This window comes from Culex quinquefasciatus, chromosome 3 (genome assembly GCF_015732765.1).
Source record: "Culex quinquefasciatus strain JHB chromosome 3, VPISU_Cqui_1.0_pri_paternal, whole genome shotgun sequence".
Taxonomy (NCBI): domain Eukaryota; kingdom Metazoa; phylum Arthropoda; class Insecta; order Diptera; family Culicidae; genus Culex; species Culex quinquefasciatus.
The window spans coordinates 134,006,984-134,034,920 of NC_051863.1; the positions used below are offsets into that span (position 1 = coordinate 134,006,984).

Sequence of the window (27,937 nt, forward strand, 5' to 3'; positions counted from 1 at the left end):
AAAATACAAAAATACAAAAATACAAAAATACAAAAATACAAAAATAAAAATACAAAAATACAAAAATACAAAATACAAAAATACAAAAATACAAAAATACAAAAATACAAAAATACAAAAATACAAAAATACAAAAATACAAAATACAAAATACAAAAATACAAAATACAAAATACAAAAATACAAAAATACAAAATACAAAAATACAAAAATACAAAATACAAAAATACAAAATACAAAATACAAAATACAAAATGCAAAAATGCAAAATACAAAAAAAGTGCAAAAATACAAAATGCAAAATGCAAAAAAATAAAATGCAAAATACAAAATACAAAATACAAAAGTACAAAATACAAAAATACAAAAATACAAAATGCAAAATACAAAATACAAAAATACAAAATACAAAAATACAAAATACAAAAATACAAAAATACAAAATACAAAAATACAAAAATACAAAAATACAAAAATACAAAATACAAAAATACAAATACAAAATACAAAATACAAAAATAAAAATACAAAAATACAAAAATACAAAAAACAAAAATACAAATACAAAATGCAAAATACAAAATACAAAAATGCAAAATACAAAAATACAAAATACAAAATACAAAATACAAAAATACAAAATACAAAATACAAAATGCAAAAATACAAAATACAAAATACAAAATGCAAAAATAAAATACAATACAAATGCAAAAATACAAAATAAAAATACAAAAATGCAAAAATACAAAATACAAAATACAAAATACAAAAATACAAAAATACAAAAATACAAAATACAAAAATACAAAATACAAATACAAAAATACAAATACAAAAATACAAAATACAAAAATACAAAAATACAAAAATACAAATACAAAAATACAAAAATACAAAATACAAAAATACAAAATACAAAAATACAAAATACAAAAATACAAAATACATAAATACATAAATACAAAAATACAAAAATACAAAAATACAAAAATACAAAAATACAAAAATACAAAAATACAAAAATACAAAAATACAAAAATACAAAAATACAAAAATACAAAAATACAAAAATACAAAAATACAAAAATACAAAAATACAAAAATACAAAAATACAAAAAAACTTACAAAAAGTTAGTTTGGTTAAATTATAGTAAATTGAAGTTATATTTGAACTACGTTTTGCATTTAACAAAGTTTAAATATAACACCAAATTACTTTAATTTAAACTTAATTAAACTTAATTAAACTTAATTTAACCTAATTTAACTTGATTTAACTTAATTTTACTTATTTCGCTTAATTTTACTTAATTTAACTTAATTTAACCTAATTTAACTTAATTTAACTTAATTTTACTTAATTTTGCTTAATTTTACTTAATTTCACTTAATTTAACTTAATTTTACTTAATTTTACTTAACTTTACTTAATTTTAATTAATGTTACTTAATTTTATTAATTTTACTCAATTTTACTTAATTTTACTTAATTTTATTTAACTTAACTTAATTTTACTTAATTTTAATTAATTTCACTTAATTTTACTTAATTTTACTAAATTTTACTAAATTTTACTTAATTTTACTTAATTTTACTTAATTTTACTTAATTTTACTCAATTTTACTTAATTTTACTTAATTTTACTTAGTTTTACTTAATTTTACTTAATTTTACTTAATTTTACCTAATATTACTTAATTTCACTTAATTTGACTTTATTTAATTAATTTTAGTTAATTTTACTTAATTGTATATAATTTTGCTTAAATTTACTTAATTTTGCTTAATTTTACTTAATTTTGCTTAATTTTATTAATTTTACTAAATTTAACTTAACATAACATAATTTAACTAAATTTGGGCAAATTCAACTAAATTACACTAAAAATAACTATTTTCAACTAATTTTATCTGAATTAAACTAAATTTTGGCTTAATTTAACTTATGTTTATAAACTCTTCTTAATTTAACTAAAATTAACTAATTTAATAAAACTTAAATTGATTAAACTTAATTACACTTAATTTAACTTAATTGAACTTCATTTAACTTCGTTTCTAACAATATTTAACACTATTTTTGATGTGCTTAAAAGGCGTTAGGTGCCCTATTTGTTCGGATTTGTCAAACATCGGCCAATCTATGTCTAGACATTCTGTACCAGCCGCCCCTCCAGGTGGACAGATGTCCATACAAAAAGTAGAGTGTGGACAATTGCCAGTCTCCCCTTTCCCCTGCCGAAGTGTTCACGTGGTTTAGGGATGCCCCCACTTTATGTTAAGTACATGTTTTTATCTACGCATCCTCCAAACAGTAACGAGAGGCTCAACTTCTAACCACTTTCCCTCAACACAAAAAACTTCTCACCTTATCAACTGAAACATTCCTTCAGGTGCCGATCCGCAGAAAATCTTCCTGGCTTTTAATTTATTCACTCACACAACACATTCTATCACCTTTTGCACTTGCACTCAAACAACACACATAATCATCAAAAAAAAACTTCACGAACTGAGCGGCTCAAACAGGATCGAACACGGCACAGGACGTTGCTTTGTTTTGTTCTCGAACTGATGATCTGTCAAAAATCCATGCTGCCGGTTCCAGCTAGTTTTTTTTGGTAATTTTACGCAAAATTGTGCTGAAACACCATTATTTTTGGTAAAAACTCTCCTGTCATTTTGGTTTGGGCTGTCAGTTTTGGAAAGCAAATCAGCAATCAGGCTTAGCTATTTCACCAATCCCAGATTGGTAAATTCAGCTGAAATTTTAGCTGATTCAACCAAAAATATCACTGTTTCACCAATTTGAAGCCAGCTAATTTGAATTGTTAAATTTTAGATGGAACTCCTTTCCGTGTGTAGTAAAATTTCCAAAAAAGAATCTCACTTTTGAAAATATTTGGATGGACGTTGCGCTCCCTGCAGATAAAACCATAAGAAAATTTGGGTTTTCATACATTTTCCGTCTATTTCCATACAAACTTCACCCTCGAGTAACAATGGGTAAATGTTGACCGATTTTGCTCATATTTGACCCAGAGTCCTAAAATAGCTCAAGGAACAATAATCAGCTTGTGGAGCGAGGTTTTGAAAAAAACTCCCATATTCTGGTCACCCTACTGCACATGCATCGGATTGCAAAATCGATAAGACAGCAACAGGTACAGGTACAACCTTAACGACAAAGAACAAGACAACTGTGAAGCAAAATAAAGGTAAACACCTAAATTTCCATCGCGCGTGTCCACGCGTGCACTAGCCGCGCGGACGTCGCAACCGCGTCAAAAAGAGGCTCACATTGACACAGCTCACAGCAAGTTCCTTCGCCTGGCCGCGACAAGTTCATTGGAAAGTAAACATCGTAAAAGTGTTTCAAGTTGACACGGCACCAAACCGCGCGCGGGAATTGATAGGAAGTTTCGAAACATTGACATTTTGGCTCGACTCGGCGTTGGTGATCGATGTTTGCATTCGGATAAGCGCACGGATGTTGGGTTTCATATATTTTAATATTTGCACGACGCGCAAGGTGAATCACGCCGAGCTGGGTGGATTCTTGCGCAACGGTTTTTTTGCTGTCGAGAATTCTAGAAGAAGTTGGCACAATGCCCTTATACGACCAGCGGCAGAACTTGCATGCAAAGCTTGCAGTTCGAGCCCATCCTTTTGAAGTCGCGCAGTCTGTAGTTTCACCGGTTCTGCAATTCTAGAGACTGATTGCGCGGAGGCGTTCTCATCCGTCTGTCCGATGAGTTGGGTTGGATGTGTACAAGTTGTCGCGCTGACGGTTCCTCCATGTGCCAAGTTTTGACGTAATTGTGTCAAATTGGATGGTGCTCTTTGCGGCCCTCAGAGGTTCTTAATTTGTTGAAGCTCATTGAAGCAGAATCTTGAAGTTTCGTTTGATCGCTTAGGAACCACCGAATCCCCCGAAAAGTGAGGGAGTCGTTGCAACAGTTGTCTCGGTGATTAATTATTTGTTTTCAAGTCTCCTTCCTCTTCACTCTCATCTACCTGCCTTGATCCCAAACCCCGTAGAGCGAGCTGCATTCGACTCACCTCCCATGACTCTCGTGGAGTTTCTCCCCGGGCAGGCAGCCCCCCAGGCTGGTGACACCCGCTCTAGTGAGACACTGAGTAATAGGAAAATAAAATGTAAATAAACGACCACCATAAATCGAAAACGGGGCTTTCGAAATCGGCGATATCGACGTCGGGTGCATCGGTTATGGGCAACCCATTTGGAGAAGTTCTGGTTCCCACGTTGATCACCGCTGGTTGCGCTTCGAGTATTAATTTGAGCAGGGAGGGTGATGCAACCTTAAAACAAGGGGACCGGAAAGCGGAAATAAGCTTTTTTTTGTCTGGCCGTTTAGCGTGACACCCTTGAGTGAGGTCCGGTAATATTCAAATTGAGCAAACATGTTAAAAAGGGAATATTGGGAACAATTTTCGCGCTTCAACAGGTTGATCGGAGTTCTGTGTGATTTCAGGAGGGGGAAGTCCCCTCGTTTTCGAGGAAGTTCTTTAGCGCTCTCACACAATGTTAATGCACTTCCGGTCGGTGTCAGTCAAGCGTGGAAAATTTAGTTGGGAATCGATTGGAGTCGACAAGCGTGAAAGGTTTCGGAATTGATGGGCTTTGTTTTACTAACTGCTTGTGATAAAATCATAAATGTCAGTTATAATGAAAGTTATTCAAGAATTCTTTTTCTGTGCCCGACTATTCACAATTGATGCAACTACACAATATTTACCAATCCTTTTGAGCCACCATCAATCTGATGAGTTGAGAAGACGCCTGTTTTCTGTATTGCCGGTGGGCTCCAGTTAATGTGTTAATTTATTTTCACGTGGCTCGTAAACAACGCCAAACATCGACACTTTGGCTAATGGCACCGAGAGAGAGGAAAAAGGGGCGATCTGCCATCATCAGTAAGCAAGCTCAATTGCAACAGCTTTCATAAATTTGCAGTTGCACACCCCCAGCCAGCAGCAAATCATGAGCAGACTTCCTTTTGATGGCATAGGTGAACGGATGTGAAACTAACTTTAATCGTTTTACTTTGATTTTATATGGATGGAAGTCGAAGGAATCACCAACAATATTTTTTAAATATTGGATTGTAAATTTACTTAAAGTTCATAAAATTTACAACAAAAAAAAGCTTTATTTCAGTTTGCAATATTTTTTTGCCAAATCTCAATATTTTTTTCTTTAAATAATTATGTTAATTTTTTGCTATATTTTTTGCTATAGTTACTTAACAAAACCAAATTCTGGAAGAAGCAAAAGTGACATCGATTGGCGTCAAACCATCAGTGTCTATTTTTAAGTTTGATACCCTCTTTACACGGAGCTGACACACATTACCAAACGTTTAGTGTGAGAGAACTCCGTATAAAAAGAGACAGTTCACACAATACAGTAGACAAAGTCAAACTAAACATATTTTTCAAAGGTTCGTGTTCCTTGACTTTGTGGGAAACTGAAAGCTTTTTTTCGAATTGTTGAGATAAAAATCTTTGTAAAAAAGTTACTTTATAATAGAAAGTATAATTTAATTAAAAATAATATAACATTAAATAATCCCCTATGAGGAATAATTATTAATTAAATTACATAAAAAATCCCAACAAGATTATGCCATTTTTAAATTTAAAGTTAATCACAGTTTTAGAAGAAAAAAAATATTTTTTTTTTCGTCATTTTTATGATCCACACGCAACGCGTCGAAAACCCCAGATTTTATATTCAAAACATCATATCTCAGGATCATATTTTGACAAAGAACTTTGTCCTAAGGTTTCTATACGGGGTGTCAATCCAAAATTTTCGCGAAGCGAAAACGTTACGTAACGAATTCCCCTCTCGACAAATTTCCCCTCTTTTTGGTGCACGCTGGTTGGTTGAACAAACGTTTCCCAATCAGTCAATCGAGAGACGTGAGATTGATGTATCTAAAATCACCCTCACTCCACCTCATAATTTTCGGATCGTCGACGAGGCAACAAAACGCGGCTCGGTCGGTCCAGAAAATTCATTCTATTGCTGGACGTCGACGAGAACACATCAGAAGCAGATGGCCTGGTTGCCCGGAAGCAGACGGCCTGGAGGTCCGGGAGCAGATGGCTTAGAGGCAAGGACCAGCTAAGACATGCCAGTCGCGGGAGTCGATCATTGGAACTGGCCAACACCTAGACTGGAGTGGCCGGAGGCCCCGCGGATGTTCCGATGGGGGGACATTTGCCGGACCGTAAGAGTTGGGGCAATATGGGTATCAAACATTATGGTTTTTGATACTGGACATGGAATTTGACATTTCGGCAGTAGTGGCCACAATCTGGAGTGGCCGGAGGCCCCGCGGATGTTCCGATGGGGGGACATTTGCCGGACCGTAAGAGTTGGGGCAATATGGGTATCAAACTTTATGGTTTTTGATACTGGACATGGAATTTGACATTTCGGCAGTAGTGGCCACAATCTGGAGTGGCCGGAGGCCCCGCGGATGTTCCGATGGGGGGACATTTGCCGGACCGTAAGAGTTGGGGTAATATGGGTATCAAACTTTATGGTTTTTGATACTGGACATGGAATTTGACATTTCGGCAGTAGTGGCCACAATCTGGAGTGGCCGGAGGCCCCGCGGATGTTCCGATGGGGGTACATTTGCCGGACCGTAAGAGTTGGGGCAATATGGGTATCAAACATTATGGTTTTTGATACTGGACATGAAATTTGACATTTCGGCAGTAGTGGCCACAATCTGGAGTGGCCGGAGGCCCCACGGATGTTCCGATGGGGGGACATTTGCCGGACCGTAAGAGTTGGGGTAATATGGGTATCAAACTTTATGGTTTTTGATACTGGACATGGAATTTGACATTTCGGCAGTAGTGGCCACAATCTGGAGTGGCCGGAGGCCCCGCGGATGTTCCGATGGGGGGACATTTGCCGGACCGTAAGAGTTGGGGCAATATGGGTATCAAACATTATGGTTTTTGATACTGGACATGAAATTTGACATTTCGGCAGTAGTGGCCACAATCCGGAGTGGCCGGAGGCCCCGCGGATGTTCCGATGGGGGGACATTTGCCGAACCGTAAGAGTTGGGGCAATATGGGTATCAAACTTTATGGTTTTTGATACTGGACATGGAATTTGACATTTCGGCAGTAGTGGCCACAATCTGGAGTGGCCGGAGGCCCCGCGGATGTTCCGATGGGGGGACATTTGCCGGACCGTAAGAGTTGGGCAATATGAGTATCAAAATTTATGGTTTTTGATACTGGACATGGAATTTGACATTTCGGCAGTAGTGGCCACAATCTGGAGTGGCCGGAGGCCCCGCGGATGTTCCGATGGGGGGACATTTGCTGGACCGTAAGAGTTGGGGCAATATGGGTATCAAACTTTATGGTTTTTGATACTGGACATGGAATTTGACATTTCGGCAGTAGTGGCCACAATCCGGAGTGGCCGGAGGCCCCGCGGATGTTCCGATGGGGGGACATTTGCCGAACCGTAAGAGTTGGGGCAATATGGGTATCAAACTTTATGGTTTTTGGTACTGGACATGAAATTTGACATTTCGGCAGTAGTGGCCACAATCTGGAGTGGCCGGAGGCCCCGCGGATGTTCCGATGGGGGGACATTTGCCGGACCGTAAGAGTTGGGGCAATATGGGTATCAAACATTATGGTTTTTGATACTGGACATGAAATTTGACATTTCGGCAGTAGTGGCCACAATCTGGAGTGGCCGGAGGCCCCGCGGATGTTCCGATGGGGGGACATTTGCCGGACCGTAAGAGTTGGGCAATATGAGTATCAAAATTTATGGTTTTTGATACTGGACATGGAATTTGACATTTCGGTAGTAGTGGCCACAATCTGGAGTGGCCGGAGGCCCCGCGGATGTTCCGATGGGGGGACATTTGCTGGACCGTAAGAGTTGGGGCAATATGGGTATCAAACTTTATGGTTTTTGATACTGGACATGGAATTTGACATTTCGGCAGTAGTGGCCACAATCTGGAGTGGCCGGAGGCCCCGCGGATGTTCCGATGGGGGGACATTTGCCGGACCGTAAGAGTTGGGGCAATATGGGTATCAAACATTATGGTTTTTGATACTGGACATGAAATTTGACATTTCGGCAGTAGTGGCCACAATCCGGAGTGGCCGGAGGCCCCGCGGATGTTCCGATGGGGGGACATTTGCCGAACCGTAAGAGTTGGGGCAATATGGGTATCAAACTTTATGGTTTTTGGTACTGGACATGAAATTTGACATTTCGGCAGTAGTGGCCACAATCTGGATTGGCCGGAGGCCCCGCGGATGTTCCGATGGGGGGACATTTGCCGAATCGTAAGAGTTGGGGCAATATGGGTATCAAACTTTATGGTTTCTGATACTGGACATGAAATTTGACATTTTGGCAGTAGTGGCCACAATCCGGAGTGGCCGGAGGCCCCGCGGATGTTCCGATGGGGGGACATTTGCCGAACCGTAAGAGTTGGGGCAATATGGGTATCAAACTTTATGGTTTTTGGTACTGGACATGAAATTTGACATTTCGGCAGTAGTGGCCACAATCTGGATTGGCCGGAGGCCCCGCGGATGTTCCGATGGGGGGACATTTGCCGAACCGTAAGAGTTGGGGCAATATGGGTATCAAAATTTATGGTTTTTGATACTGGACATGGAATTTGACATTTCGGTAGTAGTGGCCACAATCTGGAGTGGCCGGAGGCCCCGCGGATGTTCCGATGGGGGGACATTTGCTGGACCGTAAGAGTTGGGGCAATATGGGTATCAAACTTTATGGTTTTTGATACTGGACATGGAATTTGACATTTCGGCAGTAGTGGCCACAATCTGGAGTGGCCGGAGGCCCCGCGTATGTTCCGATGGGGGGACATTTGCTGGACCGTAAGAGTTGGGGCAATATGGGTATCAAACATTATGGTTTTTGATACTGGACATGAAATTTGACATTTCGGCAGTAGTGGCCACAATCCGGAGTGGCCGGAGGCCCCGCGGATGTTCCGATGGGGGGACATTTGCCGAACCGTAAGAGTTGGGGCAATATGGGTATCAAACTTTATGGTTTTTGATACTGGACATGGAATTTGACATTTCGGCAGTAGTGGCCACAATCTGGAGTGGCCGGAGGCCCCGCGGATGTTCCGATGGGGGGACATTTGCCGGACCGTAAGAGTTGGGCAATATGAGTATCAAAATTTATGGTTTTTGATACTGGACATGGAATTTGACATTTCGGTAGTAGTGGCCACAATCTGGAGTGGCCGGAGGCCCCGCGGATGTTCCGATGGGGGGACATTTGCTGGACCGTAAGAGTTGGGGCAATATGGGTATCAAACTTTATGGTTTTTGATACTGGACATGGAATTTGACATTTCGGCAGTAGTGGCCACAATCTGGAGTGGCCGGAGGCCCCGCGGATGTTCCGATGGGGGGACATTTGCCGGACCGTAAGAGTTGGGGCAATATGGGTATCAAACATTATGGTTTTTGATACTGGACATGAAATTTGACATTTCGGCAGTAGTGGCCACAATCCGGAGTGGCCGGAGGCCCGCGGATGTTCCGATGGGGGACATTTGCCGAACCGTAAGAGTTGGGGCAATATGGGTATCAAACTTTATGGTTTTTGGTACTGGACATGAAATTTGACATTTCGGCAGTAGTGGCCACAATCTGGATTGGCCGGAGGCCCCGCGGATGTTCCGATGGGGGGACATTTGCCGAACCGTAAGAGTTGGGGCAATATGGGTATCAAACTTTATGGTTTCTGATACTGGACATGAAATTTGACATTTTGGCAGTAGTGGCCACAATCCGGAGTGGCCGGAGGCCTCGCGGATGTTCCGATGGGGGGACATTTGACGGACCGAAAGAGTTGGGGCAATATGGTTATCAAACTTTATGGTTTTTGATACTGGACATGAATTTGACATTTCGGCAGTAGTGGCCACAATCCGGAGTGGCCGTAGGCCCCGCGAATGTTCCGATGGGGGGACATTTGCCGAACCGTAAGAGTTGGGGCAATATGGGTATCAAACTTTATGGTTTTTGATACTGGACATGAAATTTGACATTTCGGCAGTAGTGGCCACAATCCGGAGTGGCCGGAGGCCCCGCGGATGTTCCGATGGGGGGACATTTGCCGAACCGTAAGAGTTGGGGCAATATGGGTATCAAACTTTATGGTTTTTATACTGGACATGAAATTTGACATTTCGGCAGTAGTGGCCGGAGGCCCCGCGGATGTTCCGATGGGGGGACATTTGCCGAACCGTAAGAGTTGGGGCAATATGGGTATCAAACTTTATGGTTTTTGATACTGGACATGAAATTTGACATTTCGGCAGTAGTGGCCACAATCCGGAGTGGCCGGAGGCCCCGCGGATGTTCCGATGGGGGGACATTTGCCGAACCGTAAGAGTTGGGGCAATATGGGTATCAAACTTTATGGTTTTTTATACTGGACATGAAATTTGACATTTCGGCAGTAGTGGCCGGAGGCCCCGCGGATGTTCCGATGGGGGGACATTTGCCGAACCGTAAGAGTTGGGGCAATATGGGTATCAAACTTTATGGTTTTTGATACTGGACATGAAATTTGACATTTCGGCAGTAGTGGCCACAATCCGGAGTGGCCGGAGGCCCCGCGGATGTTCCGATGGGGGGACATTTGCCGAACCGTAAGAGTTGGGGCAATATGGGTATCAAACTTTATGGTTTTTTATACTGGACATGAAATTTGACATTTCGGCAGTAGTGGCCGGAGGCCCCGCGGATGTTCCGATGGGGGGACATTTGCCGAACCGTAAGAGTTGGGGCAATATGGGTATCAAACTTTATGAATTTTGCTACTGGACATAAAAAGTTGCATTTGGCCACTATCTGAAGTTAAGCAGTTAAAATATATTGCTTATTAGGCAGGAAGGAATTAAAAGATTACTGCGATGCACATTTTATTTGTGCCACTGCGAAAATCTGTTTCTGGAAATTTAGAATAACTATCTCGAAATCTCGTGACAGTGCGTGGCCGAATGGTTACGCTGTCCGCTTTGTAAGTGGATGATTCTGGGTTCGATTCCCATCTGCTGCAACCTTCCATCGGATGAGGAAGTAAAATGTCGGTCCCGGCCTTGGTTGTTGTTAGGCCGTTAAGTCATTCCAGGTGTATGAGTCGTCTCCATGCCATAAGTACAAACAACACACCAAACCAAGCCTACTCCGGTGGAATCGCTGGCGGCGGTTGGACTCGCAATCCAAAGGTCGTCAGTTCAAACACTGAGGTGGAATGTTCCTTGGAGTAGAAAGAGGTTTGGGTGCTCTCCCCATTCAAGCCTTCGGACTCCTAGGTTCGAGCCGAAACTTGCAATAGAGACCACAAAAGACCCGGGGGTCGTTAATGTGGATGGTTTGATTTTGATCTTGTAATCAATTAGAGCCCTGTAAAGGTCAGATTTAATTTCTGCTGTTCAAATTTCCTTTACTGCCGCCGATTGCTTGCAACAGCCATGCAAAAACATTCCCGCATCTTAGTAACTTTCGAGTGGTGAAGGAAAGTCAATTGATTTCACTTCGATTTCTATTTCAGCAATTTCCGTCCCCTTAGTTGGATAGGACGGTAATTATAAGGGGGAAATTTGGACCGGACATTCTAATCGAAAATTTCAACAATCATCTTGCAAAGTTCTTTGTCATACTGGTCATGTGTAACATAACCACCTGAACCTTTTTTTATTTTTAACTTTCATACGTCAAATTTTCCGCGAAATCCGATTAAAACATTTCCACATATAGGCTCTTTGGTACAGACACCTTGAAACCCGTATTTTATGTTTTCATGTGACTTTTTAAAATGTTAGGTAAGATTTTCTTGACCTCAACATATTATTCTTAAAAGATGCTGTTTTTGATTTTGATAATGCTAAACATTTTCGGGCGTAATATTGAATGTTTGGCCCTTTTGAAATGTTAGTCTTGGTTTAAAAATTTTGAAAGTATTTTTTTCGATAAAATCGGAAATTTTCACGAATGTTTCATGTTTTAACATTGAAAATCGGACCATTATTTGCTGAGATATCGACATTAGAAAATGGTGGGTTATTTGGGTCAGACATGGAAAACATCAATACTCCTTTTTTTTAAACCTTTCCATGACAATATCTCAGCAACTAAGGGTCGTATCAACAAAGTTCAAAAAAGCAAAATATAGAGAATTTTCTCAGCTTTTCAATTATATTTTTTTTCAAAAGTGGGCAAACATGTGCACTAATTTAAAAAAAATAAAAACTGTGACTATTTACAAAAAACTTACCTAAAAATGGCTGAAACTTGAAAACGGTGCACTTTATCAAAATTTCACTGAAGAACTTTTTGATTGCAAAATTGATTTTAAATCGAAAAAATAAAGTTGAAAATTTTTTGCGACCAATATCTATTTATTTTTTTTTAAATCAGTATTGATTCAAAAATTTATAACTCGGTCAAAGATTTTTTGAACAACCTGGAAATTTCTGAAAAGTTGGCATTTGATGTCCTCTAAAACAAATAAAAAAAAAATGTGTTTTTTTGCAAATCAAGTTATAGTAACAAAAAATTTAAAAAAAAAAACAGAAAAAAAAACAAAAAATTGAATAAAAAATCACCAAAAACTTTTTTAACGTGTATCATTTTTTTCCAGTGAAGTCCGTATCCATACCTACAACTTTGCCGAAGACACCAAATCGATGAAAAAAATCCTTCAAAAGATACAGATTTTTGAATTTTCATACATCATTTTTGTATGGACAGCTGCCAAATTTGTATGAAAAATTATATTGACAAACTAATGATGCGAAATGGCTTCTTTGGGCACCAAAAAAGTTTCAGTCGGATTAAAAACTACAAAAAAAAATCGAATGACCGAAATCTGAGAGAACTGCTCAGCTTATTAAACCTAATTTTTGTGAAAAATGAGATTTTCTCAGTGTCATCTGATTATCCCACATTTTTCCACTTGCGATATCTCGGAAACTATTCCTTCGATTTTCAATGTTAAAAAAGGAGATTTTTTTTTGTGAAAATCCTTTTTTCATTAAAAAATAATTTAGAAACTAAAAATCCAGACTTTTGAAAATGTCTAAAATTAGTGTTTAAGCTCTTTAAAAAAGTAATTCCAGCTTTAAAAAATGCGAATTTATTTATATCGAAAAGAGCAGAAAATTTAAACCTTCAGTGATAACATTAAAATAAAAGAATCTGGATTGCAGCCAATTTAAAAAAATAATTTCTGATATAAAAAGTTGAATAAATGGGTTCCTTCTTTTTCCAATAAATAATTTTTTATGTCTTTTTGGGGTTTGAAGTTTTCTATTCGTTAAGACGTTCAATTCCTTAGGAAGAAGAAGCAGATAAAATAGAAATCAAGAATAAGATAAACTCACTTGAATATTGACATTAAATAAATCTTAATTATTGATGGGACCCTTCGATTTTTTTTATTATTTCATTTAAAATATTGTAATAATTTAATTTTCATTTGTCTTGTTTAATTTATGTTTGTTTTTGAGAGTACTCGGTTTATTACCTATTGCCTGTTAAGTGTTTTTTTTTTCGCATATTTTTACAGTCACTTTTTAAAAATTAAAAGAATTGTTGAAAAATAAAATATTGGTAAATTTATAGATCGATGACCGAAGGTTAATATGCTTGTGTAACTAAGTTAAGGTCACTTTTAAAAAATCCAAAATTTATGTCTGTTTATCTGTGGTGATACCTACTTACAACTAAATTTAGAAGCTCTCCACACGATCCGCGCTCATAAAGTGTTGTGTACCTACTAATTTCCGCGCACATTTAGCACATACAGACACAAACACACACACACGTACTAAGGAACGGAGTCATTATTCGGGGTTTCGGTGTGGGTTGGTGCCGGATGAGTGATTGCAGCTCCGAGGCACCATTTCGTCTGTGAGTGATGATGATTCAACCGGGGTCTCTGCTGGGGCATGGGGCAAGTTGTATGTGTGCGCGCCGGGTTGATTTCAATGATTTCGACATCGGTGCGCGAGTGCGCATTTAGAACAACGATTTGCCCCCAAGGGGACTGCAAAGATATAGTCACGGTCGAGGTATTGAAGGGCTCTCACTGTCTGGTTGGTGAACAAATATAGTAGAACTTTGCAGGAAATTTGAGCTAAACTATAGGATTTTGAATTTGTTTTTTAATATTAGCCTCCGTAAACCAGGAAATTTATAATCTTTTAACTCATTGACATAATGACACTAACTATTGATGATTCGCCAGTAAATTCCAAGTACAAACCGAATCACCCTGCCTTATCAGAACCACGCCAAACCTTGCCTGACACCCACGCATCATCCATTAAAGCCGAACTCTTATCAACCGGGCCTCTCCACCTAGGTTACCTCTAGTAGAAAGGCCCCAGCCGTGCAGTCTAGTGCGAGCCTCGTACTGTGTCGAGGGGTACTCAATCATAACGTCCCTAACGGGCTGCTACTCACTCAACGGGGCTGTTAACACATGTTGTCTTCTGTCATTTTCGGGGCTAATCACCAAAAGTTACTCACTAGCCGTGCCGGGGAGGTTCAGCGGATGATGTAAGGTCTGCGCTGACTTGCCCTCTTCCTGTCCTGTCGGTTTCAATGGATTGAGTTTTGTGGGCTTTTTTTCGAACACTTCTTCTGTTTCTTTGGGGATTTTCGTTTGCTGTTATTACATCGATTAGTTTGATGGATTGACACGATTTTGGTTTCGCATAAACTTCCTATCAATTATCGATTCCTCTTACAAGACATGGGTAGGCAAATGAGGGGAACCACGTCTTCTTCTTTCTATTTCTTATCTTGCCCAGTCTGGACAGGCTAGACAAATCGGCTCAGTCGAACCAAGTTTCCAATTTGAAGGCCACGTGGTTTATGCACGATCCCCTTTCGAAAACTCGGAAAAATTTCGACACGTAAATTGCACAATATTTTGAAATAAGTTTTCAAAAGAACCACACACAAATCGTACGATAAACGATCATCGCTTAACGCCCCTCGGATCCAAGTGATTAATAAACACACTATCGCTTATTATGATTTATTTACCAACACATTTAATTTACATAATCAATCAAAGGAGTTGGCTTTCTAATCAACCCCGTGCGCGAAGCGAAGATTTCAAACGCATCGCGAGACGCACTGAATGAAGGAATGTGTCCATTCATTGAATCTGCGTTTGCTTTTGCGTTTTGCTTCCACGTTTCTTACACCTTCGGCACACGTGTGTGTGATCAAGTCCAGCGTCGTCGTCGTCGAGAGTGCAAACAAATGACCATTCCGCGATAAACAAAATTATCATAAGCGTGCACAAAAGCCACTTCCCTCCTCGATTGCGATTGATTTCTCTCCGTGAATAATATTTTATTTACGTTAACCTCCAACGAAGGTGTCATCGGGGACGAGTATGTCTTTATGAAGTCTTACTAGGTGAGACTTGGGGCTGTTTAGCTGCTGCTAGTATTGAGATTAGCTATGCATGCTTTACTTGAATCATTGTCACTATTGACTTAGATTGAAGGTTGATAAAAGTGTTTATTGTAGTTGATGTAATGTATTTTTGCGAAAATTTCAAAATGCTCATGAATTTCGTCGAATCTGGTAAACAGGGTTTTAAAAGGCCAGATTTAAACAGATTTCGAGAGTCAGCAACCATCATCGACGCGATCATTAAACGTTAACTAGGGTGACAATCAGGGGCGCCGACTCTGGGGGGGCACGGTACTTTTTGCCCCCCCCTAAAATTTGGCTGGGGGGGCAGCCCATACATTGTGCCCCCCCAGAAATTTTGGAATAAAAATATTTTTATTTCAAATATAAAAAAATACAGAAATAATTGAAAATAATATCTAAAACTTAAATGGAACATTGTTTGTACACACGGATAAAATTCTTGTAAGCGAATCGGTAAAATAGCTCAAAAACATTTGTTGTTTTCGAAAACGCTAAAAGTTTTTGAACAAAATCGTTTACAATTTTTTGGATTTAGATGCATTTTTTTTCTAAATCGACAACGTTTTATCTATACCACTGTGCTCTCTAGGAAAATCAGTAAGCTTAGTACAAGAGCACAGAGACACCGGTATATGATTTGAGAGATATTGTCAACATAAATTTTACGGATTTGCTCATAAGATTTCTATCTGTGCATGTTGTTCCAAAACAAAACCAATGTACTTTTTCCATAGCACATTATCTACAATCAAACTTACGCAAATTCTTGCGAAAACAATCATCAAGTTTTCAAACGCAACATTCTGCGATTTGCCATTGTAGATCAGGATTTAGCGAATATAAACTGAAACACTTTTCAAAATGGTCATTTGTTGACTGCTTTACATTTAAAAAAATGCTGATAAATTCAATTATTTTTTGGGTAATTTTAGAAAGGATTTGAAAAGATTTCAAATACATTTGTCAACCGTTAACCGTTGTATACCGATTTTAGCCGAAAAATACAATTGTTTCAAAAAAAGTAATTTTTTGAAAACTAGAGCACCGCTTTACTGAGAAACCGACAAATTAAAACATAATCCACATTATAATCTTAAAAAACACAAGTGTACATCGCCTTCTGCAATTCATGATCGATTTAAAAAAAAAATAAAAAGGCTATAGAAATTTTAACTGCACCCTCAAAAAATATGACAAAAAATCAGTAGGAGTAGAAAATAATACTAAAATTCTTAAATTCTTAAATTCTTAAATTCACAGCAAAAAATCCGATGGTAAAATCGCATGCAAAAGCATGCACATCACCTTGGTCAAAATAAACACTTAAAATTACACACATGCATGTCCAAAAAAAACGTGTAATATTACACAAATCCCTATTTTGAAACCAGGGATAGGTATCGAATTGGTTATCATGTCAAAGACGTGAATGTAAATAAAAACAAGCAAAATAAAATTCTAAAAAACAGTTTTATTAACACAACAATAGAATGCATTTTGAAGAAATCTATTCCCACCGACATTAATCCGACTGAATGAACATTTTTCTTCTTAAGAGGTCGTTAAAAAGTTTCACTTTTTCACTCGTCCTGGATACCGATGTTGATCGAGCAGTCTCCGACGGGGAGGCGCGAAGTCCACATCCCGACGACGTTGCAGCTTGGCCGGAAGCCCACCGGGAGCTCATCTACGTTCGACACCAAGCGGCGCCGATGGACTGCTTCGGGGAGATGAGCGTGCAGCTTCCGGGGGAATTACACATCCCGACGACGTTGCAGCTTGGCCGGAAGCCCACCGGGAACTCATCTTCGTTTGACACCATGCGGCGCCGATGGACTGCTTCGGGGAGATGAGCGTGCAGCTTCCGGGGGAAGTCCACATCCCGACGACGTTGCAGCTTAGCCGGAAGCCCACAGGGAGCTCATCTTCCTGGTCAAGTTTTTTCTAGCAGATTTGAACCGGGTATGATGCACAACCTGGAGGGAATTTACTTCTGCGGGTGTTTCGCTGTCACGCACCGAGTCCGCCGGTTTCAGGAGGACGCTCCGAAGCCCGGTCATGTTTTGTCCGGCAGATTGGAATCGGGTATGATGCACAGCCTGGAGGTTGGGGGAACTTACTCCGTCTCGCGGTCGAAACTCTAAGAAAAAAAAAAACAAAGAAAAAGGTCGTTTTGAAGTTTCCGCGAGGTGTTTTTATTTTTATTGATCATATTCACCTTTGGCGTCCGTCTGCAGGTGTTTAGCTGTCACGTACCGAGTTCGCCGGTTTCAGGAGGACGCTCCTAAGCCCGTTCGTGTTGTGTCCGGAAGATTTGAACCGGGTATGATGCATGGCCTGGAGGTTGGGAGAATTCACTCCTGCGGGTGTTTAGTTGTCAGTTCTGAGCAAGGCCTCGCGAGGGTTTTGGTGTTGGTGATCATATTTACCTCTGGAAGAGTCGATGAATGGCTTCCGCGAGTTGACAATCTGGGCATTTCCACCGGCAACGACCGTCTGCGGGTGTTTAGATGTCACGTACCGAGTCCGCCGGTTCAGGTCGACGCTCCGAAGACCAGTCGTGTTTTGTCCGACAGATTAGAAACGGGTATGAGGCACACTCCTGCGGGTGTTTAGCTCTCACCGCTCTCACACACCATTTCGGGCAACTCGAAATACGATCGCGATGCACCTGACAGAAGGGAACTGATGGCACTGGGATTTTATGAGATCTGTCAAAGTCGGCTAAATGAATTCTAGATTAAATTTTCAAAACAACCTATCCCTCATGGGTTTCCTATGCAGATAGGGCCTTTTGAAAATTTAATCGAGAATTCGTCGATAATTTTACACGAAAATTGACAGTAAAAGTTGTGTACAAGGTTGCGTTGAATATTGTATCGAATGTACAGCAAATATTACACGTTTAAGTAGTAATGGGTGTTAGTTTGTATTTTAAGGATTGGGGATCAAATAAGCATGTAATATTACACAAAATAAAATACATGCAGGTGTATTACATGCAGGTACATTACTACTTTTTTTGCTGTGTAGATATTATTCTAAATTTAATAAATCAATGGTTATTGTCTTTATACAAAAAAAAATTAAAATCGTGGGTCGAAGTTCAATTTCATCATTCATGTTGATACAAAATGTACGAAAACTGTTCACAAGAGGGGAGGGGAAAATCTCAAAATTCCTAAAAAAAAGGACGTGGTTTGTGGATGGAAAAAGGAGCAAGTTGTGAAAAAGACAAGGCCAATTTTCATTTTAAATAGCTTATGTGTTAGGACTTCCTCAAGCTTTCTAAAAAAAAGCACATGCTTTTGAAACAGATTTCATCATAACCTCAACACTCAAAAAATTTGGAATTTTTAATGCATACTAAAATTCTGGAAATGATGCTATCATAAAAAATATCAACAAATAATTCAAAGAACATCAAATTTTTTAAGAATTTTGTAACTTACAAAAAAAGGATTAATGAAGTGATATGAAACAACTACCATAAACCAGAATGACATGGTTAAGTAAAAGATTTTTTTTTTGCTAAATTAAAAGTACAAACTGAATACGAACTAATTGAGATGCAATTAGACTAAGATTGGTAGAGGAGTGTTAAAAGTGCACGAATATCGTTTTTGGATTCTTTGGCAAGTTTTCACTCAGAACAAGTAAAATTAGTTTATCATAATAAGTTTTTAGTGGTGAAGAAACAGAAAATCGTTTTTTTTTCAAAATTTAAATGCATTTTCAGCAGAACAAGTTTTTATTTAGAAAATATACGGTATTTTTTAAAGCGTCAAATTTAGTTGTTCTAATGAATTGTATTAGGGTTTTAACTTTTTGTCAATTGACCTTTTTAAAGTTTCAAATTAGGTTTAAAAACATTTAAATGTGTTTTTTTTTCAAATCAAACAAAAAAAACGAGTTTATTTTTGGTCCATTTGATGTATTCAATTCAATTTGCGCACTTTTATTCTTACACTTGGAAGACATACAACCTGGATTTAAAAAAAACTATCAGAGCAAATATTTTTTTTAAGCCCAGTATACAAATTGTTTAAAGAAAATACATTTATATTGTGAGGCTTTCCCCAGTTCATGTTTTGAAAATAATAAGCTTGAGACAAACCTTACTAGTTGAAAGATATTCCAAAAATATGTTGGAATCCTTTCAATGTCACCCCGGTTTACGGTACTCATGTTTGGGGCAAATCCGGACTACAGTCTGAATAGGGACAGCAGTTTTTAAACAATTAAACGAAGTTGACTTTATAGCTGTCGGCCACCATTGCTAGTACCAACCACTAGTGTCTTCCTTTTTATCTACAAGGACTTCGCCGCCCTGGGCTCCTAAGTGTATGAAAGTATGGCACGGAGCGACGGCGCCGAATACCCATATTTACACAAAGAATTTTAGAGCGCCCGCCGCGGGATTCGAACCGGTGACCTCTGGATTGTGAGTCCAGTGCGCGGACCGATTGATCCACACGGGCGGGGAATGCTTTAAATTAGGAAATCGATGTACCAATTTAGTTGATCTGTATTTGCTCTAACCGAAATCAATTACAAGTACCCAAATTTAGTGCAAGAACTAGGCTAAACAACTCTCTCCATTATTCAACTTAGATGACGGTAACACTTGAACCTTTGATAGTATTATCAGATCCTAAATCTTTTTAGCTCATCGGAAAGGTCTGTTGATTACTCATCTCATTTGGATCTTTGGGGCTCATTCAAAAGTAGTTTAAAGTACCTTGACAAAATACAAATGGTTATTTCAGCATAATTTTGAAGCACTCATGGGAATTCAAGAAGGACCGAATGGCAATGATCCGGACAAAATCGATCAAGCTAGTTCCGAGAAAACTGAGTGCCAAAAATTCTACGCCTATCCACAAACAAAGACATTTGCTCAGAATTTGATTATATGTCGATTCGTATACGGTCTAGAAGATCTTATATCGAAAGTCATATTTCAAGTGATTTTAAACCCTTTTTTGAGTGGGGATTTCAACTTTAGTTAAAACATGCACAAAAATAAGGCATATTTAAATCAACAAAAGGTTTTATTGACTTGAAATTCTGGATTTTTTTGAAACAACAAAAACATGTTGTGGAATTGAGAAAATTAAGGTTTGTTTCAAGGTAACATTTTGTTGATTATATTCAACAAACATTTAGCTAAATGAAACCTCGTTCAGGCTGATCATTATAAAAAAATCTGCGTGTACAAAATTTAAATCAGGGGTGCTCAAAGTTTTTTAATGGCGGGCCAAATGTGAAGCTCACATGAGCTTGCGGGCCATATGAGAAAAAAGTAAACAGTTCCAATAAATTTGAATTTTTTTATTAAAATCAGAAAAAATACTAACATAAACATTATTCATTTGCTATTCATTGCAATTTCGTTATATTTGTGAAATCATGATTTGAAATTGTGATTTCACAAATGGGTAATTCTCCGCCAACTCACACAGCAGTTGCCCCGACCCCTCTTCGATTTGCGTGAAACTTTGTTCTAAGGGGTAACTTTTGTCCCTGATCACGAATCCGAGGTCCGTTTTTTGATATCTCGTGACGGAGGGGCGGTACGACCCCTTCCGTTTTTGAACATGTGAAAAAAGAGGTGTTTTTCAATAATTTGCAGCCTGAAACGGTGATGAGATAGAAATTTGGTGTCAAAGGGACTTTTGTGTAAAATTAGACGCCCGATTTGATGGCGTACTCAGAATTCCGAAAAAACGTATTTTTCATCGAAAAAAACACTAAAAAAGTTTTAAAAACTGTCCCATTTTCTGTTACTCGACTGTAAAATATTTTGGAACATGTCATTTTATGGGAAATTTAATGTACTTTTCGAATCTACATTGTCCCAGAAGGGTCATTTTTTCATTTAGAACAAAATTTTTCATTTTAAAATTTTGTGTTTTTTTCTAACTTTGCAGGGTTATTTTTTAGAGTGTAACAATGTTCTACAAAGTTGTAGAGCAGACAATTACAAAAATTTTGATATATAGACATAAGGGGTTTGCTTATAAACATCACGAGTTATCGCGATTTTACGAAAAAAAGTTTTGAAAAAGTTGGTCGTCATCGATCATGGCCATTCATGGTCACCCGCGACAGACACGGACGACGAAACAAAGAGAAACGCAAAAAGTAACTTTTTCAAAACTTTTTTTCGTAAAATCGCGATAACTCGTGATGTTTATAAGCAAACCCCTTATGTCTATATATCAAAATTTTTGTAATTGTCTGCTCTACAACTTTGTAGAACATTGTTACACTCTAAAAAATAACCCTGCAAAGTTAGAAAAAACACAAAATTTTAAAATGAAAAATTTTGTTCTAAATGAAAAAATGACCCTTCTGGGACAATGTAGATTCGAAAAGTACATTAAATTTCCCATAAATGACATGTTCCAATATTTTTTACAGTCAAGTAACGGAAAATGGGAGAATTTTTAAAAAATTTTTAGTGTTTTTTTCGATGAAAAATACGTTTTTTCGGAATTCTGAGTACGCCATCAAATCGGGCGTCTAATTTTACACAAAAGTCCCTTTGACACCAAATTTCTATCTCATCACCGTTTCAGGCTGCAAATTATTGAAAAACACCTCTTTTTTCGCATGTTCAAAATGGAAGGGGTCGTACCGCCCTCCGTCACGAGATATCAAAAAACGGACCTCAGATTCGTGATCAGGGACAAAAGTTACCCCTTAGGACAAAGTTTCACGCAAATCGAAGAGGGGTCGGGGCAACTTTTCCCGATTTCGTGTGAGTTGGTAGAGAATTACCCAAATATAATGAAAATTTTAAAGTTGTATTTAATTTTATTTTTTTAATTTATTTTTAAATATATTTTAGAAGGGGTGACACAAACTTTGTAAAAGTGTGTAATTATTTTTTTAAAATTTTGTGCAATTTTAATTATAAATATTTGCATAAGGATTTTTCGAAAATTTCAATACATATTTGATGAAAATTTTGACATAATTTACTCTTTTTAACCACATTTAAACCTGTTACGAAACGTGTTAAAATAGGCATAAACTTAACCTTAATTTCCAGGAATTTTAAAATCACCGTGAAGACTACATCATTGCCATGATTTTTCGTTCAAAGATATAAATTTTGCGTCCCTATAAATATTTTGACAAAATTCCTTTTACAAGTTGTTTAGAACAGTGCCCTACACATGCTGATTCCTTTTGGTAACAATTATCCTTGCAAAGTTATGGAAATCGTCATTAATCAATGATTGCCAACTAGGACGTCAGTGATTGTAGCACAACATTATATAAATTTTGAAACACATTTGATTTAGATCAAAAGTTTTTTCAGTAGCTTCAAGAAGGTAACAACCGGCACATGCTGATTCATTTTGGTGCAGAAATTCGTAAAATTGAATTCAATACAGAGCATTTTAGAGCGATGATCAATTTCCTTTGAAAATGATCAACGGTGAAGTTAAAGATGCGTCAAAGGGCCATTTTACATGATCATCCAAAATGGGTCCGGGGGCCTTACTCTTTTATGTCAGAAAAAATGTGTAATTTTACTTCTGAAATTGTTTATTTTTACCACTTTTCTGGTGTATTGTCACTTTTTCAGTCTAAATTGAGCTTAAATTTTATCAGAAAAAAAGGTAATATTCAACCTTCCATAGTCAAATCTTCCAAATTTAGACATTGTTTTACTGTGTATGTATGGTATATAATTCTATCTGATTTGATGATGACAATTTATTAATAACAGGTAATAACATAACAGAACTGTTTTCATGTAGGTCTTTATTTGCTAAAAATCATATTTAAAAAAACTCGACTTACCTGCATTACCCAAAAGCTTGGCGACGGTACAATCTGATCGCCTATTGTATCCATAAACGTCCAACCGGCGTGGACGACAATTGCGCAGCTTCTCTTCACGATGTGCTACACTCTGCAATAACTGCACACAGATCACTCCTTCTTCACCTCGTCCAGTCGAGCAATCCCTTCAGAAACACACACTCACAATTGTTGATGATAATTCACAACTCTCACTTTCTTCTCCGATCTTCCCAAGCAGTCTTCGATGCGTTGAAGATCTGGACCACCCGTTTGCTTCAGCTATCCATTTATCATCCAGCACGTAAAATCATCACCCTTAATTTGGACCTCCTCACAAAACTCTCTTCTCCGATGTTTTCTTCCCGGGAGGTGTAAACTATTGAGCAGCAGCCCTAATGCTATCAATCATCGGCTTGTTTTCATGTTTTATGCTCAATTTGAACCACTTTGAACCACTTGAGCGCCGAAAAGAAAGGTTGTTCCGCCGATGTTCAGCACTCTTCTTCTCCGGATCTTCACTCTGTCGCTACTACTGCCAGGGAAGTTACTCTCTTCACTAATGACGGCGGTCAAAATCGATTAACTTTTTGTTTCTTCAGTTTCACACCTATAGCGTTCCACGGTTCTTCCGTAGCCTCCGGTTACGTAGTTGCCGACAAACGTCTGCAGGTCACCAGCTCCTTCCAGCTTCCGTGAGCTGTGTGATGTACAGGTACAGCATCCGCTGATCCAAGCTGATTCGTACGCACGTGGGCGTAGACCCTCTCTCTCTTTCTCTCCAAAACGTGCACGCGACAGATTTAAACGCCAGTACGAAACTGAAAAACACGAACTCCTCTTCCTGAACTCACCGCAACTACGGACACGTGTCTGTGCGCTGTGTGTACGAACTCACCGCCAGTCGAACCGACACTGAACACCGGCAAGCCGCCGCTCGGACTTCGTAGGTCTCCGTAGAGTCCCCGCGAGTTCAAAAAGTGAGCGGCGGCTGAAAAACGGCGTAAAACAGCCGCCCGAGCGAAGTCGACGAAAGAGACCCTCGCTCACCTGTGGCGTATCACCGCTCTCTTTCTTGTTCTCAGGTGGTAGTAGAGCGGACCCGCTTCAACTGCAGCGGTTGAACGCTGTGCGCTAGAGGGGGACCACTGGATCACGTTCAGGTGAGACTTCATTCAGACATCGCGGCACGCGTCAGGTCTGTGGTGCCGTTTGATGCGTGCGGTGATCTACTGATGATGCGAGCGTGGAAGATGATCTTCGGGTGGGGATGCGGTTTGGCTCGTCTCTTTTGAGGGGGGTGTCATTAAGTGTAACGGACCGCTTGTTTTTTGTTTTGCATCTTTTTTGTGGGTGGTGACCACCTGTTGTTAAGTGTAGTATTGGTGGTTTGGTTTTAAATTTCAGCATAGGTTAAGTGGACAGCACTTTACTCGAATCAGTTTTTTGTTTATATTATTTAATCTAGCAAAAAAGAAATTCAAAAAAATCGAGCTTAAAATAGATATAAAAAATGCGTTTAATTTTGTCAATAGTAATAGACAAAATATTACAGCCATTTTAAGTAAAAAAAAATACAATTTTAAAACTCAAATATCTCAGCATTTTAAGAACCAATTTGCATTCGATAGGGGAGATCTAGCACTATAAACGCTGAAAAAATCTCGAGATATCTAAAATTGGAAATATGTAATTTTTAAGAGCGAAGTTGTCGACACAATTGAGCCAATGTATAAAAAATCGATGTAAGATACATTAATTTTTTATTGGTTTATATGATTATTTTACATTGAAAACTGATATGTGACCAAAATCGAAATTTGGACACTTTGGCTTTGGCAATTCTGAGAGCTGATTCAGATATTTTTTTCATTTACGATAGCTCGAGTTTGAAGAATAATCCCCTGAGATTTTTTTACAGCGTTTATAGCGCTAGATATCCTCTTTCGAATGCAACCTGATGCTATAAATTTAGTGATACAGTCATCCCACACATTCGGAACACCCACAAGCTTGAAACACTTTTGTGATAATTTGTCAATTTTGTGCCAAATGCATCCTTTCTGTCGAATCTACTATTTTTAGGACCTTTATTTGATATTTCACTGGTAAAACTAGTTCTTTTAAAACAAAAAAGTGCATTTAAAGACTAATTTATCTAGAGCAGCAAAATACTGCCTCCAAATTGCTTGTTCCAAAATTGTGGGATTTTAATGTGCATCTAACAATTGTGAAACACCTGAATTTAGTTGATATTTTCACAAGAACGTTATCAGATCATTCATAAAACATAACTAAGCCTAAAATTCATATGTTTCAGTGTGTGTGTGTGTGTGTGTGTGTGTGTGTGTGTGTGTGTGTGCAACCAACCAAACGGGACCACGCGGCCACTTCTTACAAATTGAGTTGTTTCCATGTATTTTTAGATCTATATTCTAAGCATGCAAATAACTCGCATAGGCATTTGGAAGGTGTTAGCTCTGCCGAGCTTCGGTGACCCATTTCTACGCTGGCTAGCCGAGCGCGAGGTACTTCAGCTTTATCGACAAGCCCCGCCCTGAAGAACGTTTGCACCAATCGGGTTAAAACGATATTTAGAACTTCCGAATCCTTGTCAAATGGACAAGGACCCAGCGCGTATATAGTTGATAGCAACAGTATTCCTAATTCCAGTTATAGCTCACCAAGTCGCGATGGCCTAGTTGTTAGCATTTTTGCTTACCAATCCAAAGGACGGGGGATCGAACCCCGACTCGAGCGACTTTGATTTTTCGTTCATGTTCAGAGTTTCAAGATTTATATTTCCTATACTTTCTCGTTGGGAGCAGATGGGAATCGAACCCAGGACCATTCGCTTACAAAGCGAACACCGTAACCAGTCAGCCACGGCCGCTCCTCAATTCATATGTTTCAGTGTGTGAAGTCATTATTTTGTAAAAAAATATTAACATCCGTAAGAAAAAAGTGTTTCGAAATTGTGGATTTCAAGGGTCAATGTTTTTATAAAAAACCTGAACTCACAAGAAAAGCTTTCACATGAAGGGTAAAGCGAATCATTATACAGTTCAGACTCGATTATCCGAAGGCCTTGGCAAAATTTAACTTCGGATAATCGAATCACAAAAAAAAATGTTGTTTTCGTTGTATTATTTTTTATTTTTGAGCTGTGTTATGACCTCTAATCTTCTCTAAAGTGCTTTAAAAATTTAAATCCAATATGGCGACCAAAATGGCCGTGATGAAATATTGAAAAAATACATTTTCTAATTTAATAGGCATTCAACAACTCAAATTTGACTAAAATGGGGTTGCAGAACTCTAATTTGATGTTAAACGTAATAAAAATAAAAATGTGATTTTTTTTGTTCTTGATTCGATTATTCTAGGTCCCAACAAACCTTCGGATAATCGAACTTCGGATTATCGAGTCTGGACTGTATTCAATTATCGATTTTCAATGATTTTTAACATTGACCGCTCTGTAAACTGTTCCGAATATGTCGGATGATCGTATTTGAGTTATAAAATTGCACTTTAAAATTTTTCTGAAAATCCGTTTTCTACTTAATTTTGCGATCTGGACCACTGTGGATACTTTAGAGGGAATGCGATTGAAATGAAAATCAAACGAGTTTTATATTAGAGCAGCGATTCTCAACGAGGGTACCGGGCCTACTTGATTTACATGGTAGGGGGTACCAGCCTAGAAGAAGGTTGAGAATCGCTGTATTCCCAAGCAACATTTTTTTCCAGGAGTTCTACAGGAGCTCTTCAAGATAGCTACAGCATAGCAGTTTGGACCGCGGTAGGATAAAACTCTCTTCAAGTACTCTTCCAAACTCCTGAAGAAGTTTTGAAGAGAATTTTATCCTGCCGCGGTCCAAACTGCTATGCTGTAGCTATCTTGAAGAGCTCTTGTAGAGCTCCTGGAAAAAAATGTTACTTGGGTTAGAGCTATCACAAAAATACAATTGATTTTTTGTTTTTTTTTTTGTATATCAATGTTAGAAACTTCAAACTTTCATTTTAAGACGATTGGGCCGAACAGTCCAAGTTAGGAAAAGAATTACGTATTGAAATAAAAAAACTAACTTAATCCACCTATGTGGTTGGAGCCTTCCTCACAACAATAGCTGTACACAAGTTTCATCTATTTTTTAGATCCGGCTTCCAAAAAGTACATCGATATCACTTAAGTGGCCATATCTCGAGACAGGGTTGCCAGATCTTCAATGTTTTGCACTCGTTGGAAAGGTCTTTTGATAACCTAACCAACAATAGGTCGGATGGTGGATCCGAACATAGTTTACATACATTTAAGTGAGATCCGGCTTCAAAAAAGTACATCAATATCACTTAAGAGGCCATATCTCGAGACAGGGTTGCCAGATCTACAATGTTTTGGACTCGTTGGAAAGGTATTTTGATAACCTATCCAACAATGGGATGGATGGTGGATCCGAACATAGTTTACATACATTTAAGTGAGATCCGGCTTCAAAAAAGTACATCAATATCACTTAAGAGGCCATATCTCGAGACAGGGTTGCCAGATCTTCAATGT

At 38.4% G+C, this 27,937-nt stretch overlaps 1 protein-coding gene and 1 long non-coding RNA gene across 3 annotated transcripts in view; both read right to left on the reverse strand.

Annotated features, from left to right (window-relative positions):
- The window catches only part of LOC6035492 (dendritic arbor reduction protein 1), a 256,132-nt gene extending 232,207 nt beyond the window's left edge, over positions 1-23,925 (reverse strand). Inside the window, exon 1 of the mRNA XM_038258701.1 lies at positions 23,374-23,925. Within this exon, the coding sequence (XP_038114629.1) occupies positions 23,374-23,427 (54 nt within the window). The 5' untranslated portion in view covers positions 23,428-23,925. The remainder of the gene's footprint in view (positions 1-23,373) is intronic.
- LOC119768599 lies at positions 17,531-18,234 on the reverse strand. Of its 2 annotated transcripts, none has more exons than XR_005278092.1 (3): positions 17,982-18,234; positions 17,771-17,912; positions 17,531-17,545 (listed from the first exon to the last, which is right to left on the reverse strand). It is a non-coding gene; the product is annotated as an uncharacterized LOC119768599 (long non-coding RNA). The 2 variants fall into 2 exon arrangements; XR_005278091.1 differs by lacking the exon at positions 17,531-17,545 and adding an exon at positions 17,553-17,692.
- Positions 23,926-27,937: the final 4,012 nt, after the last annotated feature.